The sequence below is a fragment of the Ciconia boyciana genome, chromosome 7, assembly GCF_034638445.1.
Source record: "Ciconia boyciana chromosome 7, ASM3463844v1, whole genome shotgun sequence".
Taxonomy (NCBI): domain Eukaryota; kingdom Metazoa; phylum Chordata; class Aves; order Ciconiiformes; family Ciconiidae; genus Ciconia; species Ciconia boyciana.
The window spans coordinates 32,615,528-32,633,903 of NC_132940.1; the positions used below are offsets into that span (position 1 = coordinate 32,615,528).

The 18,376-nt window shown below is 40.7% G+C and overlaps 1 protein-coding gene across 12 annotated transcripts in view; it reads right to left on the minus strand.

Moving 5' to 3' along the window:
• RABGAP1L (RAB GTPase activating protein 1 like) overlaps window positions 1–18,376 on the minus strand; it is a 254,532-nt gene that overhangs the window by 24,064 nt on the left and 212,092 nt on the right. Inside the window, exons 1-2 of one of the 12 annotated variants that reach the window (XM_072866798.1) lie at window positions 17,579–17,798; window positions 14,433–14,642 (exon numbers count right to left, since the gene is read on the minus strand). The exons of 9 other annotated variants lie outside the window; for them this stretch is intronic. In XM_072866798.1, the coding sequence (XP_072722899.1) occupies window positions 14,433–14,543 (111 nt within the window). In that variant the 5' untranslated portion in view covers window positions 14,544–14,642; window positions 17,579–17,798. Of the gene's footprint in view, window positions 1–14,432; window positions 14,643–17,578; window positions 17,832–18,376 lie in introns of those variants that run through there. 2 more of the 12 variants (XM_072866800.1, XM_072866799.1) reach the window with 2 other exon arrangements.

The following is an 18,376-nucleotide window of genomic DNA, read 5'->3' on the forward strand; positions in this document are numbered from 1 at the left end:
GCCTGGAAGCCCGGCTCAGAGGTGATGGGACCAGCCGGAGCTCACTCAGACCTGGCTCAGCCCTTGCACACAGCCACGAGTGCTGGCTGCAAGTGGCTCTCACAAACCACTGCTACATGTGCCCCTGTTGAGGAAATCTGAGTTATGCTTGCGCATACTTAATTTTCTTCACATTATGTTTTAAAACAATATTAAAAGCAAGTTAATTTCAAAATAACACTTGGTTCTCTGAAGTGTGTCATATGAAGACTGTCAGCTTTAAACAGAACCTCAGACAGTAGATTAGCGACAACAAATTTCAGATCACATGCATCGTCTTAGTTCACACTCAAAGTTGTATCCATTTGTTCTAGTTAATACTTAATATTTAAAAGACAACTAAATCAGGTTCAAGGAAGGATAATATAGCTCTATTTAAACACTTTATTAGGCCAAATTAAGGCTTTAATGTAACAAAAACATATGAAGAAACTAACTCTGTGCTCTCCTGGTCTGTGCAGTTATTGCTACGCATGACTGTATGGTCCTTTTCTTAAAATGTGGTTGCCAAAAGGCATAAAGAAGTATCCTGCAATATCTGTCACTGGAAATAAGATTCAGAAGTAGATAAGCAATTTATTTTTCTTTTGGGAGGACGCAGTGATGGAAAAGAAAGAACAAAACCCACAGTAACATCTTGACACAACAGACTCGTCTCTTGGATTAGACTTTAAAGGGGGTGAGTGGGATGCCGTATTTAGGTATTACACAATACAATCTGAACAACTGTATCTCCAATGAGATATTGGCCACAAGCACGAAATCTGAGAGGAAAAAGGGCAAATCATAACTTCTCACAAAACTCTATTTGCACTGGGAAGTCTGCAGAGAAGAAAATCTGCAGCATTCATTTGCAGAAAAAAATGTAGGGATTAAATCAGCTGCTACCTAAAGAAATTTCACAAGCTGGAACACAGCTTGAAGAATTCCCGTTTCTCCTTTTGTCACCGTGCAGTGAAGTGCTCGCTGATAATAAGCTGTTTCACTGCAGGTTTAAAACCAAGGGGAACAGCCCTCATCAGTGTTTCACCTAGCTACAGCATCACATTCAGGACCCAGACATCCCCCAACTCAAACACACCACATATCTCATTAAACATCATCTAACCCCTGGTTTTGGGGCAACATGATAAAAAAGTTTTTGTGAAGCAGCCTCTCGTACATCATCTGATTCTAGCATTATCCTCATCACAGCCTGGCTTTGGGCAAGCTTACAGCACGAAACCTGCAGTGCTTGGGCTGACTAGTCACCTCTCACAGAAGTGGATGAAGGTAGGTCCACAGTGCCGTTATTCTGCTCGAGCTCGCCATGTTGCACGCAGGACAATAAAAGCCCTGAATGTCAGATGCTATTTTATCATCTCCACCAGCAGGAAGGAGATGTTCCCTGAAATTCCTTGGAAACGTACATTGTGTTGGAGAGATTGTCTGCTTAATGCTTGCCTGTCTGAATGCCTGCTGCAGAACAGCATCTCTCTCCACCTCACTTTCGGAAAAAAGAACAACTTACAGAAATGCTCTTTTTATATCAGCAAAGCAGCTTGCTCCACACCAGCACACCTAAGTATCCCTTCCTTGCAGAGGGAGAGTTTTCTTCCTTCAGCAAGTCACCTCGTTGCCAGCTCTGTAGGTGTAAGACCTCCTGAAGAGAGTCTTCAGGATAACACAAATCCAATTTGAAAGCTGGCTGGAGGCAAAGGAAACCAGCTTTGCTGTGAATTTTAATTTTTATTTAATTCTTCCACATCTGTTCATTATCAAAATATCTCAATTGCAACTGAGACACCCACAATAATTTATAAAAAGAGGGGAAAGGCAGGTTGCAAAATTTACAGAGTACCTGCACAATTTACTGTGATTCAAAATGGCAGTGTCCCCAGTCAGTGACGCTGGATGATTTCCAACACCATATCCTTTTGTCAGATTTTAATATCTAGAATGTATTTCCATTCATCTAAACCTGCTGAACCCAGCATAACAGATTATTCTTCCATAGCCCTGCTCCTTAAAGATCTGCTTAGTTAGGCTCAGTTAGTGATCCAGTTAACTAAGTTAAAAGAGTAAGCTGAGATCGAGAGATATTCAATAAGCCTCACTGTGCAGCAATCCAGTGGCAACACAGGAAAAGAGAATGAGAAATTCAGATTCCCTGAACTGTAGCTCTAAACACCGGCATGTACTTTTGCACTCACCACAATGCTTGTGTTTGAGAGGCACATATATTGACTGCAGGGGAATCTGCATTTTAAAAAAAAAAAAAAAGGCTCAAGGAAAGCATGTTCTGCCTTGTGGCAGAGACTCTTCAAAACACTCCTCTGCAGATCCCCAAATTGGTTTTCAGCATTCAAAAATTCATTTTCACTTTCAGATATGGAGGGCTTATTATCCACTTCAACTCTATTTGTTTTAGCAAAAAAGAGACACCCTGAGTGGCTTAAAAGCAGTGCTTGAAAATGGCTGATTATTTTATATACTTGCAGCTGATGTCTAGCAGCTCACCCAGACAAAAAGTGCTTCCTCTCACGTACAGATAAGGGCTTTAGCATTGAGATGCACACCATGAAAGGAAACAGCTATGTCCACTTTGTCAGCGAGCACCCATTTTGCATTTTAATTGGCTCCGGTCAACAGGAATACTGTGGTTAAGGATACAAATATTTGAAACATTCTAGATGGAAAATATCTGTGTACAGGTCATTTTTATTATCCGACATAACTTAAAGAATGCCTGAACAACGAGATCTCTGCTACAAAAGACTATATAGGCTAAATGAAACTACCCATATATCCCAAGGCCACAGATTAGGATCAGCTAACTGGGGGAACTGACAGTCTGACCAGCCATCTGGGACAATGCCCTGCGCTGGACAACACAGTTACTATGAACAGCAGCGGTTTTTCCAGCACAGAATTTATTCATTGGTTTGTAACTCATAACAGTTCCATGTGATTTTGTGTGTCTCACATACATACACCTTTTGGTATACAGCATTTGGTGCTAAAAGTTTTATACATATTCTTGGTGACTATGCAAAATCAGACCCTCAGCTCCCCTCCATTTAGAGGTACCTCATTCATTTTGATTTAGATTTAACCCATGCCCACAACAATTTTAGAGCTTTGGTTGTGTTTCTTGGCACATCACAGCAATAGAAGAGAAAGGTGAGTGGGAAGACAGGTGCAGTCTTCACCACCATCCCTGTGACAACAGAATCAGAAATTCAGGAAAAAGTCCCCAGTGATTTTCTTGTGATTTTCTTGATTTTCTTGTCTTTGATGCTAAAACACCTTTCATTACTTTTATAAATATTTCAAACCCACAAGTTACTAACAGCAATTACTTTTTAGTGCATTACTCCACTAGCAGAAAATACATACCTTTTCTATATTAAAGCTGAACCATTATATACTTACATTCAGGGCTCCACAACCCCTTCTGTTATATCAAATACTCTTATCTGTATTCCAGCAACTAACACAACTTTTACCACATCTTCTCAAAAGCCTTGCCTTTTTTCTACTTGCCCAGTTCCATAAATACAACTGCTAAAACCCTAAAATAAAAAAAAATTATTTAAAACCGCACATTAAACGATCAGCATTTTGAAAATACAAGTGGGACAGTGTCCATATTCCAAGGTATCAGAAATGCTCACTGAGGCATTTTACTGCAACAGCTAATCCTTGCCCTGCTCTGTTATCTCTCTGATCCTTCATCTGCCGAGAAAGTTTCCTCAGTGCCTTTAATGAGGCTTCAGCTTTTGCCATATTTGCACCTTTCAGCCTCTGTGGTACCTGCAAAATGTCTTGGTGTGGAGCCGGCAGGTAACTGGAGGAAGGACAGGCCAGGAGAGTTTAAAACCACTGGTCAGCCATTAATCTAATGTAAGCAGCTGGGAGAGCATCCCTGGGGATGGGAATGCACAGCAGCACTGCACGTCAGCCCCAAGAGATACAAAGCAGGCATACTGATTTGCAAACCTGTATATACAGGCTGCTTTTTGTTTTTTTAAACCTTCTGCTGTTTCACTGCCCCAGCTATGGTTCCATCACCACCACTAGCACTACCACCTGAGTTTGCTACTTCTCCTGTGCAGAGACCTACACTCATCCATTACGTCTAGCTGAAGACCCTGTCAGGCTAATCAATTACCAATGAACTTGAGACCTTCTACTTTATCATCTAGCAGGGAAAATCCCAAAAGCATCTTAAGCACTGACAAAAGCAAGCCATTTGCATCAGGCAGGAGGGGCTGAAGGCAGAAGATGAAATGTGGCCGTGCTGCCAACTTCAGCTGGAAAGCCAAGCTGCTGCCGCCACTGAAGAGAGCGCCCTACAAAAGAAAGGGCTCCTACAAAGGGAAAACACCCACTTTTTGCAGAAAAGGAAGCCAGTTAGTATTAGCAGCAACATCAAGCTCCCACTATTTTCACTCTCCGGTACCAACAGCCACAAAGAAGAAGCAAGCCCAATTTTCTTTCCGAGCTCTTTGTTCCATTCCTCTTGCCATGGAAAGAAGGAGGCTCTCAGTTTTGGGATAACAGAATTCAGTGTTGCCTGACCTGCTATGGAAGTTCAACCTGAGTCTGGACAATTTCTGTGTGCTTATTCTTCCCTACACACTTAGCTTCTGTGATCTCCAAGGTAAAGGACAAACAAATGCCGTGATACCTTAACTTGGGATTACTGTGGTGACTCTTACCTTGTAGCAAAAGTACAACGCTTTGTATACACACTGAGCTTTGTCTTGGCATAGCTAAAATGCTACTCTGAAATCAAACCAACTGGATTTTTCTTAGCACAAAAGACAAGCCTACAGCTTTAAAACATCAGCGGCCAGCATAACCAACACTCTAGTCAATTTTTTTTTTTCCTAAGTTCATGTTGACACAGCTAGAAGGAAGCAATAAAGAAAAAATGTGCATATTGAATGGGGCATGAAAGCACAAACTGAACAAGATAAAAAACACTGAAATACATTTTCCAACTTTGGCAGTGAATTTATGCCAAATTCTTCTGAGAACTGGGTTCAAAAAGAGTGAAAATTGTTGTAGATGATGAAGACAGAATATTTTTAACTAACATTCAGCTACACAAACTTTCTATTCCATCTTCTAGTAATTAAGAAATTAGGCTTCTACAAAGAGATTAACTGCCTTTTCATCTAGTTTTAGCACTCCCTTCAAAGTCGATGAACATACTGATGATGGAGACACTGACACAACACCAATAAATACAGGTACTTTGCATTTGCTATGATTACACACAAAGCTTTACTAAGGTGTAATGTATTATATATAATGGCAATCTGCAAGAAAATACAAGTGAGGTAAGAAAGCTGAAGGCTTAGAATTCAGGAGCTTCAAATCTTTCATTTGGCCCACTTCACTTTCTCATCTTAACATCATGACTACTGTATCTAACAGATTTGAAGTGGCTGTATCAATCTTACCTGACCTACCTCACCTGTGGGGAGAGAAATAAGTTAAATGCTGCTTTATTCTAATTTAACCATTTCTGCATTTAAACGTTGAAATACGGGCTTACAAAGTAACTCATCACCTGCTCTTCTTTAGTTGCAAAGGTTCATGCTGATACCCAACACATTCAAGGTCATTAAAGCTAAAGACCTAATGAACCAATAATGTCTAGAAACTTATTTCAAATTTCTTCTTCCAAATGGGCTTGTAACAATGACAGAAACAGAAGCAGAGTGTCTCAAGTACCCAGAAAAACTTGTGTCAATTTTCGTGGAATTATTTTTAAGAAGAAAACAAGGAAACTCCAAAATACTGAAATGTCCCACTTTTGAACGCTTAAACACAAAGATTCTGTTCTCATTTATAAAATGTCTATTTGAGACATTGCTTAAGTAATTCTCTCTTGATCCAATGACAATAAAAGGGCAGCAAGAAGAAATGCTTTCAAACATGAAGAAAAGAGAAAACAAATGGAAAATAATACAAGTAATTAATTAGGGACAAATAAAACAATAACTAAAACTAAATGCAGAATAAAAAAAGTTTAAATTCTTTCTTGAGTTTCATTAGGCTGGACTTGATTCTAGAGCATATTGAAAACAAGAGGATTCCTAAGTGTTGTTCATATGCATTCATAATTAGAACTCAAAAATAATTATGATTCAGACGAGTCAGAATTGTCCAGAAAACAGCTCTGCTGTGTTGGAAACCAGGCTGCAGGTTTTTATGCAGAGCAGAAGTACTGACAGAACTAGCAGATGAGATCTCCAGTCCCCCAGTGTTCATTTTTAGTAAATCCTTGGACACAGCAGAGATTCACTTAGACTCAAAGAAAATTCTGTATTACCAATATTTAAGAACCACATATCAAACCATCTGGATGACTTTGGTTGGTTAGTTGAAACCCAGAAACCCGCACACATGCTCTGCAGAACTGATAAGGATCCAGCTGATAACTAGTGTAGGAATGTAACTGGTTCCACAGCAACATGATTTTATGAACTGTAGGTCTCATTTTACTCTTTATCTACAGGTTTGATTGATAAAAGTAACTTCACAGTTATAACAGTCTTGTCTAGCACTGGATTCACTATCACATGATAGATTTAAAAAAACAAAACAAAACAAAATCCCCAGAAGAGCATCCAATAGCCATGAAGCATGAATTTAAAAAGCTTAGGAATTGGGTCAAAAAGCCATTGTCAAAGGGAATCATTATTCAATGACATTTTTCATTTTGGGTTAATGACATCCTAAAGGGTGTCTTCTGGGACTCATAAAAGATCCAGCACTATCAAACATCGCATCAGTGGCCTGGAAGTGAAAAAATACAGTCCTGTTAATAAAATTTGCAGATGATGCATGGATAGAAAGAGCAGTAAAGAACAAGAAGGACGACCAGGAAATTGTATACATATATTTGAATTCCTGGAAATAGCTTACTCAAATGAAACACACCACTGTGCCAACTCCAGACCAAATGTATGCGGGGCTTTACTACAGCACAGAGCAGCAGACCTCTGTCTGGGGTTGAATCCCATGAAGAGATGGGATCAGTCCCAAGAAAGCACCATCTGGACTCTTCGAAAAGTTTGGAAACTTTTCTGCTCTCTGGGAAGAATGGGGGTGGAGGAATGGGAGGCACACACTGTGAAAGCAGCCTGCCATTGGCTGGGCAAGACCTAGCTCTTCCTCCACAGCCCTCTCCCTTCCACCTCACTGCTCAATGGCAAGCTGACCAAAATAATCCTTTAAAAATATGCTAATTTATTTTTTTAAATTATTTTTAATTGTATCAGTACCATTCATAACACAGCCCCATAAGTAGCTGCATTGGCACCACTCAAGAGGCCATACATTGTGGTGTGCGACTGGGAACAAACTGGTGTAGGAAATAACCTACACCAGGAAAAGCCAGGAAATAACAGACCACCTTTGCAGCGAGAAAAATGTAACTGCCATCAGAGTCAGGCTGCAGCAGAAAGGCTAATGGGAGCCCTGTGATGCATAAGGATAGGAAAAAGCAAGATGACTAGGGAAGTTTTAACCCTGGATTGTCACTGAGGCCAGTACTGGAATACTGCACTTAGTCCTGGGAGATGCGGGGTCGGGGGGAATTAAGAGGATGCAGAGCAGAGCCACTGAACTGTTTTGTGCAGGGTGTAAATGCCTCACAGCAGGAGGTTTAAGAGCTCAAGCTCCTCAGTTTGTACAAGAGAGCACAGACAGCTGAGTTGGTGACAGCACGTAAGTACCTTCATAGGGATAAAATAAATAATGGTACAGAATGCTGTACTCTTGCACAAAAATGCACACCAGATCCAAGATGGGAAGCTGAAACCAGAATGAATCTAAATGAGAAGTTACAAACATATTTTGAACAGCGAGAGATTAACAGATTACCATGGAAAATGATACCTTTCCCACCTCCTGTTACACTCAAATGAGAGGTGGATGCTTCTCCAGAAGAGCATTTAATAGAGTTTTTAATTTTCAAAAAATACTACTGGAATGAAGTTCGATGAAAGAGATGAAGCTTAGATAATTGAAAGATAAAGATCTGCCTAGCCTTAACCTCTGTGAATCAGTGGGCAGGATGAACCACCTCTCTAATTTCCACGCAATTGAACCACGATGCCAAACATGGGCTACACAATGACACTGTCAGATTGCACCACAGCACATTTAACAGAAACCATTAGACCCACGTGCACTGATGCCATACCAGAGACCAGGGCTGGGTGCAACCCAGCAGCAGCTGATGGCTTCTCATGCTGTGGGGAGTGCACTCCCATGACCTCCCGCCTGCCAAATGCCATGACTGTCTTCTGCCCCGATACCAAAGGCTATGGCTTCACCTTTGACAGTTTCTACTCCACATTAATAACACAGCAGCAAAAATGTGCTGCACATTGAAGGTTTAGGACAGCAGAAAACAAACGGGGTGCGCTATAAAAATAAATAGCCCAAAGCATTTTAGTACTAATTGCCCATTTTCATATTTAATAACAAATGAGTGAGGAAGGTCAAATAAGCATGAACAAGAGTCAAAATTATATGCCAGCTACACACTACCATCATATAAAACATGCTGCTTCACCGTTTACGAGTTCCACATTTAGGGCTAGATTTGTGTACGTTAAACAAGCACTCTGCGAGGTTTATTAGACAAGCGACTGCTCCATAATCAAGTCTGTTTTCAGTAGCAAAAGGGACCAGGAGCTTACCCATTGCGGGGAAATAACCTCCTCTCTGGCCTACAAGGATTTGTATATGACAGCGGACATACGGAGGTTTCACACTGTCGCTGCAGAAGCTGTGTCAGTTTTCCTAAATACGCTGGAACTTCAAGACTTTAAAGCATGGGAAATCCAAGGAAGGAAGAGATTTTATTTTAATGTGTTTAGCTTTAACATCCAAAGGTGTCAACCAAGTCTTAATGAGAAAAAATTGCAACCAAACTAATATTCATATACATTACACTGTCAAATCTGAAAAAAGAGTTACTAAGCAAACTACAGCCTGATATGATGATCCATTTAATTAGCTTTATATAAGCAGTTTCCTTTACTGATTTCAAATCTTGATGAATTTCAGGGGAAGAAGATAACATTGTAGGGCTGACTCCTTGAAGCAGAATAAAACCACAGAATTTTTATAAACAAAAATTCAGGTGATATTCATGTTATTTTTACTATTCCATATAAACATGGCTCATTTGCTTTTTTGGGGAGACTGAAGATTTGTACTGGTAAAAGAAACTGCAGAAAAGCTAATGAAACTGGAAGGATGACAAGTGTGAGTGGAACACACAAAATCTTTAAAAATTGAAAGAGTTAAAGAAAGAGCATCTGTGTCCTGAAATCACAAAAGACAAAGAACTTGAGCAATCAAGGGAAGGGAAAGACAAAAACTATTAAGAGCTTTTGTTTTTATGCATCACCTGTTCAACAAATAAAATTTGTTATTTTATTATACATGTATATAAGAAAATTTTTCCTGCTCCAAAGACAAGTTGAGAGGATCAGGGCAGAATCTGGCTGCTCCTGCCCCTCGGGGAGGGGGGGGGGGGGCAGAGGCGAGACAGCTCCTAGAGACATCCTGAGAGCACATCCTAGAGACATCCTTCTGTTGGGAAGGGAAGGGCACAGACAAGGATTATATCTGCTGGAAAGAGACAATTCTCATAACAGTGACCACCCGAAGTCCCTTTTTCCTCCTTTGGCAGTAGCAACAGCAGCAGCACACCAGTGGTAACACCACCCAGGGAAAGATGGTCTTCAAAAGCTCAAATGCTGCCAGCTCCTCCTTACTGCAAGACTCCACGAGGCAGAATTAGAGACTCACAGAAAAATTTAGATTGGAAGGGCTCTCCAGTGGGCATATAGACCAACCTCCTGCTCAGGCAGGAATAGCTCCAAAGTCAGAGCATGCTGCTCATGAAAGTCTCCCAGGATGGAGATGCCAGGGCCTCCCTGGGCAGAACTGCTTTCCCTTATGCTGAGCCAGAATTTGCTTTGCTGCAAATCATGACCATTCCTTCTTGTCTTGTCCCTGCATGCCTCTGAGAAGAGTCTGGCTCCATCCTCTCTAGGTCCTTCTTTTCGGTGGCAGGAGATTGCAATTAGATCCCTCCTGAGCTCTCTCTTCTTCAGGCTAAGCTGCCCCAACCCTCTCACCCTTCCCTCATGCGGTCAGCTCCCTGCCTTCCCAGTGGTCCTCCGTTGGACTTGCTCTAGGTTGTGAATATCCCTTTTCTCTGTGGGGGCTCAAAACTGGATTCAGTGTGTGAGATGCAGCCTCAAAACTGCTGGGTGGAAGGGAATAACCATTTCAGCTGACATGCTGTCTGTGCCCCTGATAACGCCGCCTCATGCACACCTAGCCTTCGTCACTACAGGGGCACGCTGCTCACTTGTGTTGTCATCCACCACGACTCCCAGCACCCTTTTTGCATTGATGCTATCCAGACATTTGGTCCCCTGCCTGCACAGACAATGGAGTTATTCCTACCCAGGGAGGAACCCAGGGTTTTGCATTTGCCTTTGCTGAACCTCAGGAAGTTCCTCTCAGCCCACCCCTGCTGAGGTTCCTCTGATCAGCAGACCTGCCCTTCCATGTGTCCACCAGTTACCCTCCAGTTTTTGCCACCTGAAAACCAAGTTTTTGCCATCTGAAAAACAGGGTGCGTCCTCTTCTGGTGTCTAGGCCTTAAGATGCTAAACAGTATCAGCCCCACTACCAACCCCAAAAAACAACGTTTAGCCAGCTGCCTGTTAGACTTCAACCCACTGACCACTACGCCCTGTGCTCCTGCCAGGCTACCCTGTTTATCACCCACTTTGCAGTTCACCTATCCACTTTGAACCTCCTCAGTTTGGCTTTGATGGGAAATTGAGAGCCTAGAAATCATTATGGCAGAGTCTGCTGGCATGTAACAACAAATTACTTCTGTGAAATGGCTGATAATTCCCCTGAACAGAAAGCTAAACACAACAAGGCAGGCAGGCAAATGAAAATACAATGAAGCTTTCCAGAAGAATGTCCTTCAACTCTGGATTAAGAGGATTATACCACTTAGTATACCATTTGTATAACCCCTTGGGTCCAAGTTTTCTGCAGATAAGTTGAGAACTGGAATTCCTTAGAGTAAAGCTACTCAATTCTTGCACAAACTACACAGCAGTTCACTTTTATAGGCTGCTTTGCATGTCTGTGTGAAGTAGTTTCAGAATAACTTGAAATCTTGAAAGCAAGACCACACAGAAAAACAACCGTGTGTCATGGTCACACTGCAATATGACTAATTTTATTAAAATATATTTTGGAGGATTGCTATCATACAGTGTTGCTCTGGAGCATATTTAACAAAATCTTACCTCAGATCATCTACATCCTGTTTAATTGTCTGGTATTTATGTGCATCAGAGCAACACTAAAAAAACACTGTTATGCTTTCCACTGAAAAATTCACATTTTCCATTGAAAAATATGACTAGAATTGATGGGACCTGGGAAACAGCAGATAATTCTGATTTTCCTCACAAAGTTCATTACGTATGGGGCACTGGGCATGTCAGAAGGTTACGAAGGGCTGGCCTTAAGCATATGCAACCCACATCATCCAGGCCTGGTCTTTGGTTTCAGTATTAACCCTTTGCGACTTCATAACACATGGCTCTCTCCTCCGTGCAAGACAGACTCCTGTGCACCCTGACCTATTGCACAATCCAAATGAACTATAATGAGTTACTTACTAGTTGCAAGATTTCTGGAACTACAACAAAGCCATCCTGGCATCCAAACTGCAGAACAGGATGAAAGCCTTTAAAGAACATTTTTTTAACTTTTCTCTGCAACAAGAGCAGCATATTAGAAGCTGCTTTAAAAATAAATGAAGCCTGGATTTTGCAAACAAACAGATGAATACCAGGTTGCAAAAATACCTGTGGTATTAACATGAACTCTGAGAATAAATGAAAACTCTGCAAATTCTTTCTGCAGAATCTTAGTTTATGTACAGTACGTACCTTTGTGCAATCTGGTAAAATGACCAGGAGAGAGTCAACAGGATTTGCCCCAACTTATCCCAACTGGCAGCTTGTCCCATGATTAAACATAGCAGCAGAGAACCGAAAGAAACTTTCTGAGTCATCAGGTCCTGTCCCTTAGTAGCGCAGGCTCCCACGCACCATCTAATCCTATCATAACCCTGTCGAGCTTCATCTTAAACCTCCTCAGGTTGTTTGCACCATTATTTGCTTACTTAACATACTTCAAAGCCATTTAAAAGAGTAGTTAGGTATTTCCTATGTAAACCCTGCAAAAAACACATTTCTTAACTTATCCTAGTGCATAATGTACTGAAACATGTTAATAACCTTTGATTCAGGAAAAAAAAAGAGTTGATGAGAACATGTGCTTACACTGAAGTCAATCATTCAGATCTTATAAACAATAGTAGTAATGATACTTTCCCCTCCCACAGTTGTTCCACGTAAATATCTCTCTTTACTAGGAGATAAGTAGTTACTTCATAGAGAAATATTTTTTTTTTAAATGTTATTTCATCATATTTCAGAGTGGCAAAAATCAGGTGGAGCTGTAAGGTGGTGCTCTTGACAACAGTTAGTCTCTCCTCCAGTCATTCGCTGCTGATATGGAGGAATCTAGAGATACATAATGCAATGTCTGTTACTTTTGCTCTGAAGCTATACAAAACTTAAGAGGCCATCAACGAGCGCATTTAAGCAGTACTTCTTAAAGATTTTAATTATAGGGTAAGCCATCCATGAAATGTTTTCTTACCACAAGGATTTTAATTTAAACAACTGCAGTACTGGCTCTAGAGCATGCAAGCAGTTCAGGACAGGAGACATCCAGGAAACCCCACTGTCATCATTTGCTCAGAGAAACTCAACAGAAGGGCCTCTCTCAGAGCCCATCGGGCAGGTACCTTCTCCGCAGGCACCTGGCTCCTGTTAATCCTATTGCAACACGGGTACCTGTCTGAAGGAAAGATACTACTCTGGGCTTCCAGTCAAAATAATAAATGCTACCACAGCCATCAGCTAAGGCAGAAAAAGAGGAAAGGTTATGGCTGGACAATGAATTAAGGTACACCATGTATTTAAAAATATTCAGCATGGAAAAAGTATGCAACTCCTAACGTGCTGATTAAGTTAAAGCCTACTTGGAGCCCAATCTCCAACCAGGTCATATTAAAGTACACAGTTTTGTCTATACTGGATTTCTGTATTTATTATCTAACTATTCTAATGGGCCTTGTAAATTCTAGCCTAGAGGATGCCAGAGACAGAAAAAGGCATCATAATAAAAGGGACTGGGCAGAACTCTGGTTTAGCTCCAGAGGTCTATGGGAGACACAGGAGATGAGTTCATGTACCTGAGATTTCCTGAGCATGGACAGGCAGAAAAACCCAAGCAGGAAATAGGCTGAGAGAGGTTTTACATGAGATGGCAATAAAGCAAATTTTTCCTCTTCTGAGAATACTTCCTTTGTCATAGCTTAGTGAACTACCTGGATACAGACACATATACAGACCAAAACCTGCAAATACAAATGCTTAATTGGATTGCTAAATAATTAGCCTGATTTGCATTAAGACTGAAATTTTAACTGTATCTGCTGTTTAAGTTAAGCTCAATATATATACATTCATTTCTATTTTCAAAGACTTATTTTGACTGATTCTAGGCAGATTGACTCAACACAGGCCCGTTTGTAGAATTTGAGACCAAAGATGAATTTTGGCACCAAACTTCAGAGTCAAAACTAGTGCCTTCAATGCAGCTCCCTACAAGTGCTGGGACCTCCATGAAGGAGGAAGATGCCTACACTATACATGTAATTTACATAAATATGTAGACTATTTTATGAGAAAAGGAAGTGGTAGTTTAAGTAAAAAGGTTTTACAGATACTTATGCTGATTTCAAAAGAGCATGTAAAAGTGTTAAATCCCCATTTCCATACAAGGGACAGACTCTCTTAGATTTAGTGATGATGGTGACCTACACCCCAGACCCTGGGTGTACGCTGAGCATCTGGCCTGAACCTTTAGCTGACATGCTAAACCACAGAAAGTGTTTATATCATTTAGTGTCATTTTCCAGTTTAATTATTATTTTAACATTATTTCAAAAATATTATTTTAACTATTATCCTACTGAGTAAATATCCTTCTAAACTTAGTAACCCAGAAAAATATTATTTTAATAATCTTATCTCTTCTGAAATACTTATTTTAATTTTGTTGATGCACAAAAGCAAATTTCTGAAAAAGTAATAAAAAGACAAAACAAATAAATGATAGCTTTCAGCAGAAGGACTTAACAACTGGAAAGAGTATAACCTAAGCATTATTGGCAAAGGAGCAAGAGTAACACCTACCACAGATTTGGGTTTGCTGACTGCCACCAGATTGGCCAGAAAGTCTTCATCGTACAGCTGGCTAAAAACATGGGCATCGTAAGCCACCATTATGGAGATTTCTTCCATCATTTTGCCGGAAAGCTGCCGTTAGCGGCCAGAGCAGGTTGACAATCCAAGGCTGAACCTTGGCTCAGTTCCGTGTCAGTTGTTCACACCCACCTGAAGAAGCTAATGAGGAAGGAGTGTCATGAGAGAAAATATGACCCAGCAAATCAGCTCCCGTGTGGGTTTTCCTCTCGAGGGTGCTTTTTATTGTCATGGGAAGCACACATGAAACACCTGCTCCCACTCCCAACACCCCACTTGCAAAAGGCATTTACTGAAGTTTGGTGAAAGCTGGGGAAGTCGTTTTAATTCCAGTATGAGGCTGAAGATTAAAAAGCAGTAGCCAAACCAGATTAGTCTTAAGCAAGAAAAGATCCGTCAGTGCTTGACAGCAGGACTGGAATCACTTCTGTTCTTCTCAAGCTTTGTAGCAATTGTTTATTCTTTATATCCAGTTTTCTCCCACGGAAAGCTGATATTCTTGTTAGCAGAGTCTCGCTTTCCAATGAATTACTTCTTTTGGTTTATTTGTAAATTCAGAGAGACCGGTGTAATGATGATTTTTCAGACATTCCTTGGAATTTTCCACAAGTTTCTAAATCTCTCCTTTAAACTCTTGAAAAACTTTCTCTTTTATGTAGATCCAAATTGTATCTTGTGCCATGTAAATACTTTTTGATTTTAGCAGGAAGATGATGGCATCAAGTCACAACCTTCCAAAAAGGTCCTTCAGTTATTCATTTGTAATACAGAGTAAAACAGTCATGCAAAATGCAACGAAGGCTGTAAGCTTTCCTTGAATAAACTCACACCTCCACAAGTGAAATAAAACCAATTTATGTAATTGAAAGTTTCTACAGTAGAAGGTTTTTAACCTGAATCTGGGACTGGGTTGCTTTTAATCAAGAAGTGACATGGTATCTCTTGTCTATGAGTCCTAAACAGTATAGCTGCCTTCCAAATTGCTCCTGACTTCCCAATTCATTTATTGTAATGTCTACCTGACACAGAAAAAAAACAGCACAAGGAAAAAATTCAGAAAAAAACCATTAAAAATCAATATTCTCAAAACTACAAATGAAAATCTAGAAAATAAGTGATTTGAAGAAACAAACAAAATGTTCCAAAAGGAAACTCCTTTCAGGATACTCAAGCAAGGTAAAACACCTAATCAAATCAGCACTTCTGCTTAGACTCATCCTCTACATTTTTATCTTCTCTGGAAGCCTTTTGTTCTTCCTGGTGAAAAATCATACCTGCTCAAGAAACATAAATCATTTCAGCCGTGCATTTGTCTCCAGAAAGAGTATGTGGTGGATGCTGCAAACCTGGTAGAAATTTCCAGTTCAGGTTGCTGGTAGCATATGGTTACGCTGTTGCTTTCCAGAATAAACAGGGTCAGATCCACCTTGCTTTTCTCTTTTTCCTGTGCTCCTGGAATATCTTTATCAAAGATTACACGGGTATCTAAATAGCACCAGGTGCTATTTGCATTTGAATAGGAAACTTGAGCAACAGCTGTAGCGTACAGGATTAAAAACCCAACATCTCTTTCACTTAAATAGGGTGGGAAATTACATGTTATTGCTAGGAAACAGAGAGAGTTCTAATAGGCTTATGGCAAACAAAAAATGCAGCACTTGAGGTTAAATCCTTGAGACTAAAGCAGATTCTGATCATGCTTAACCCTTGCAGGAGGAAGAACGGTATTTTTTCCTTGAAATGCACCTATAGTGCATTTTTTTTAATTTTTCTTCAAAGGCTTGCAAAATTTTTTCCAATTAATTCCCACAGCAGAGATACTTTAGATTCCAATCCTGAAGCAATATCTAGCTCACAAGATTGCTCTCCATGTCACCTATACAAAAATCATACCTGCTATGCTAAATTCCACTCAGGTTTTCCAAAGCACTTTAAATGACCGCTTCCTCTTCGCTTTCATTGCCTTGTGGGGTGGGTTTTTTTTTTTTCTTGTAGCAAAAGTTAAAAGGGTAAGGCTAAGAGTGACTCCACCTTGGCTGCCTCCGAGGTGTGCTGACAAAGGCACCTGTTGTAAGAGGTAAAGAAAGTCCCTTCCCACAACCCCTCCTGCCCCGCTGGCACCCGCTCCGGAGGCTCCCAACAGGGACTGACATTACGTTGAAATAGTCATGTAGGCGCAGGGGAGAGAGCAGGCGGTGTAACAACAAACATTCCCATGTTAATGAGAGACCAATTTAATTCTGCAATAAGGGCAGGAGGTGGAGAATACAAATGATAAGAAGTATGCCACAGCTGCAGCTACTCGGATCCCTTCCCTGATTTAGCCAAGAGGCATTTCTATTTATAAGGAATTATCGACCAGAACCTATATTCCTTTTTATTTTTCATCTTAAACAGAAGGGTTGCGATGATTTAACAGAACTGAATCTACATGTTACTATTGTATTATTGGCCGAATAATTCTTATCATATCTATTCTTAACAGAGGGCTTGTAATTTTGGCATGTTCTAACTAGCAATCACAAGAACTAACAACTGATTTTTGATGTTGGCTAATGCATATCTTTGCTTAGAAAAGGATGCTTTTTAGCTGTTACTTCAAGCTAATGGAGCTGAGCTGCCCACAAATCCCTACGAACCTGCATTTTACATCTGTGTTAACAGCCTGTGCTATACTCTGAATCAGCACACAAAATTATAAGTATCAAGCCAGTTAAACTGAATCTTTTGAACTAAACTGACTGAAGCAAGTATGTCCACCCAGGCATAGTCATGGCATGCTAACACCAGAGGAACTGGAAAGGAAAAGGCAAGCAGAGAGATGCCCTTCACCACCTCCTCAGGCCACACTACACACTCCTCCCAGCATTTCAATACAGAGCCTTCCCCTCAGCCAGGGTTTCCGAGTGCTGAAGTGATGAATTATCTATCAAAAGACAATAAAAACCATGCAGTACAGCTTCATATTTCTTTAAATCAAATAGCGCTTCTCTGTATAACACCGCGTCTACCTTGCATCAGCCTTCCTCAAGAAACAGGAATGCAGTCCCCTCCACGGCATAGTTTTGAAAGCATACCTCTAAAGCAGGAATTTTTGGAGAAGCAGCTCAACCAAGCAGTCAGGAAGACAGAAGAGAGCCAGCAGAAGGACAGGTGAGCTGCACAAAACTGTTAACTAATTAAAGTAAGTATCCCTAATTACAGTTGTTGGGGTTTATATGCTGGTGGATAATAGAGGTGAATGGAAAATTCCCGAATTGAGCAAACCAGCTAGCTTAGCAAAGCAAAATCCTGCTCACTCCCAAGATAAATTCACTCTCACTCCACCCCCAGGAATGTCTTGCTGCTATCTGACGGGGATAGGATCTTCTGATAGACGGGAAAGCGTTACGTATGTGAGGTATGTGCAGCTTCTTGCTAAGCGCTCCCCTCCTGCCACCGCGTCTCTGAAACATAAAGGCGTTTTCTGTGATTTGCTTTTCGTGTATTAATGAATGCGGGAAGATCACAGCAGTCTTCAGATAAGGAAACATAGAACTCCTTTCATAGCACTTGGAATGGCATTTGGCAGCCTTCAAGATAAGTTTACAGCATTTTTTCCCCAAATGGGAATGAATAACGGTAGTATCACCCTGTTTTCACAATTCCCTTACCCATTTAATGACCTGTAAGAACTGTTTTGAACATGACCAGCACGTGAAAAATACTTAGTTACAAGTTCCACGCTGTGAATCCCAAAGCACAGTTACATTCTCTCCTCACCCACAAAGGACTTGCTGACCATCGGAGAACAGCAGATAGCCCAGATCTTCAGTCCGCACACTCAGTCACCTGCAGTGCCACCTAAAGCCCCTGGAAACCTAAAGCCCAAGCAT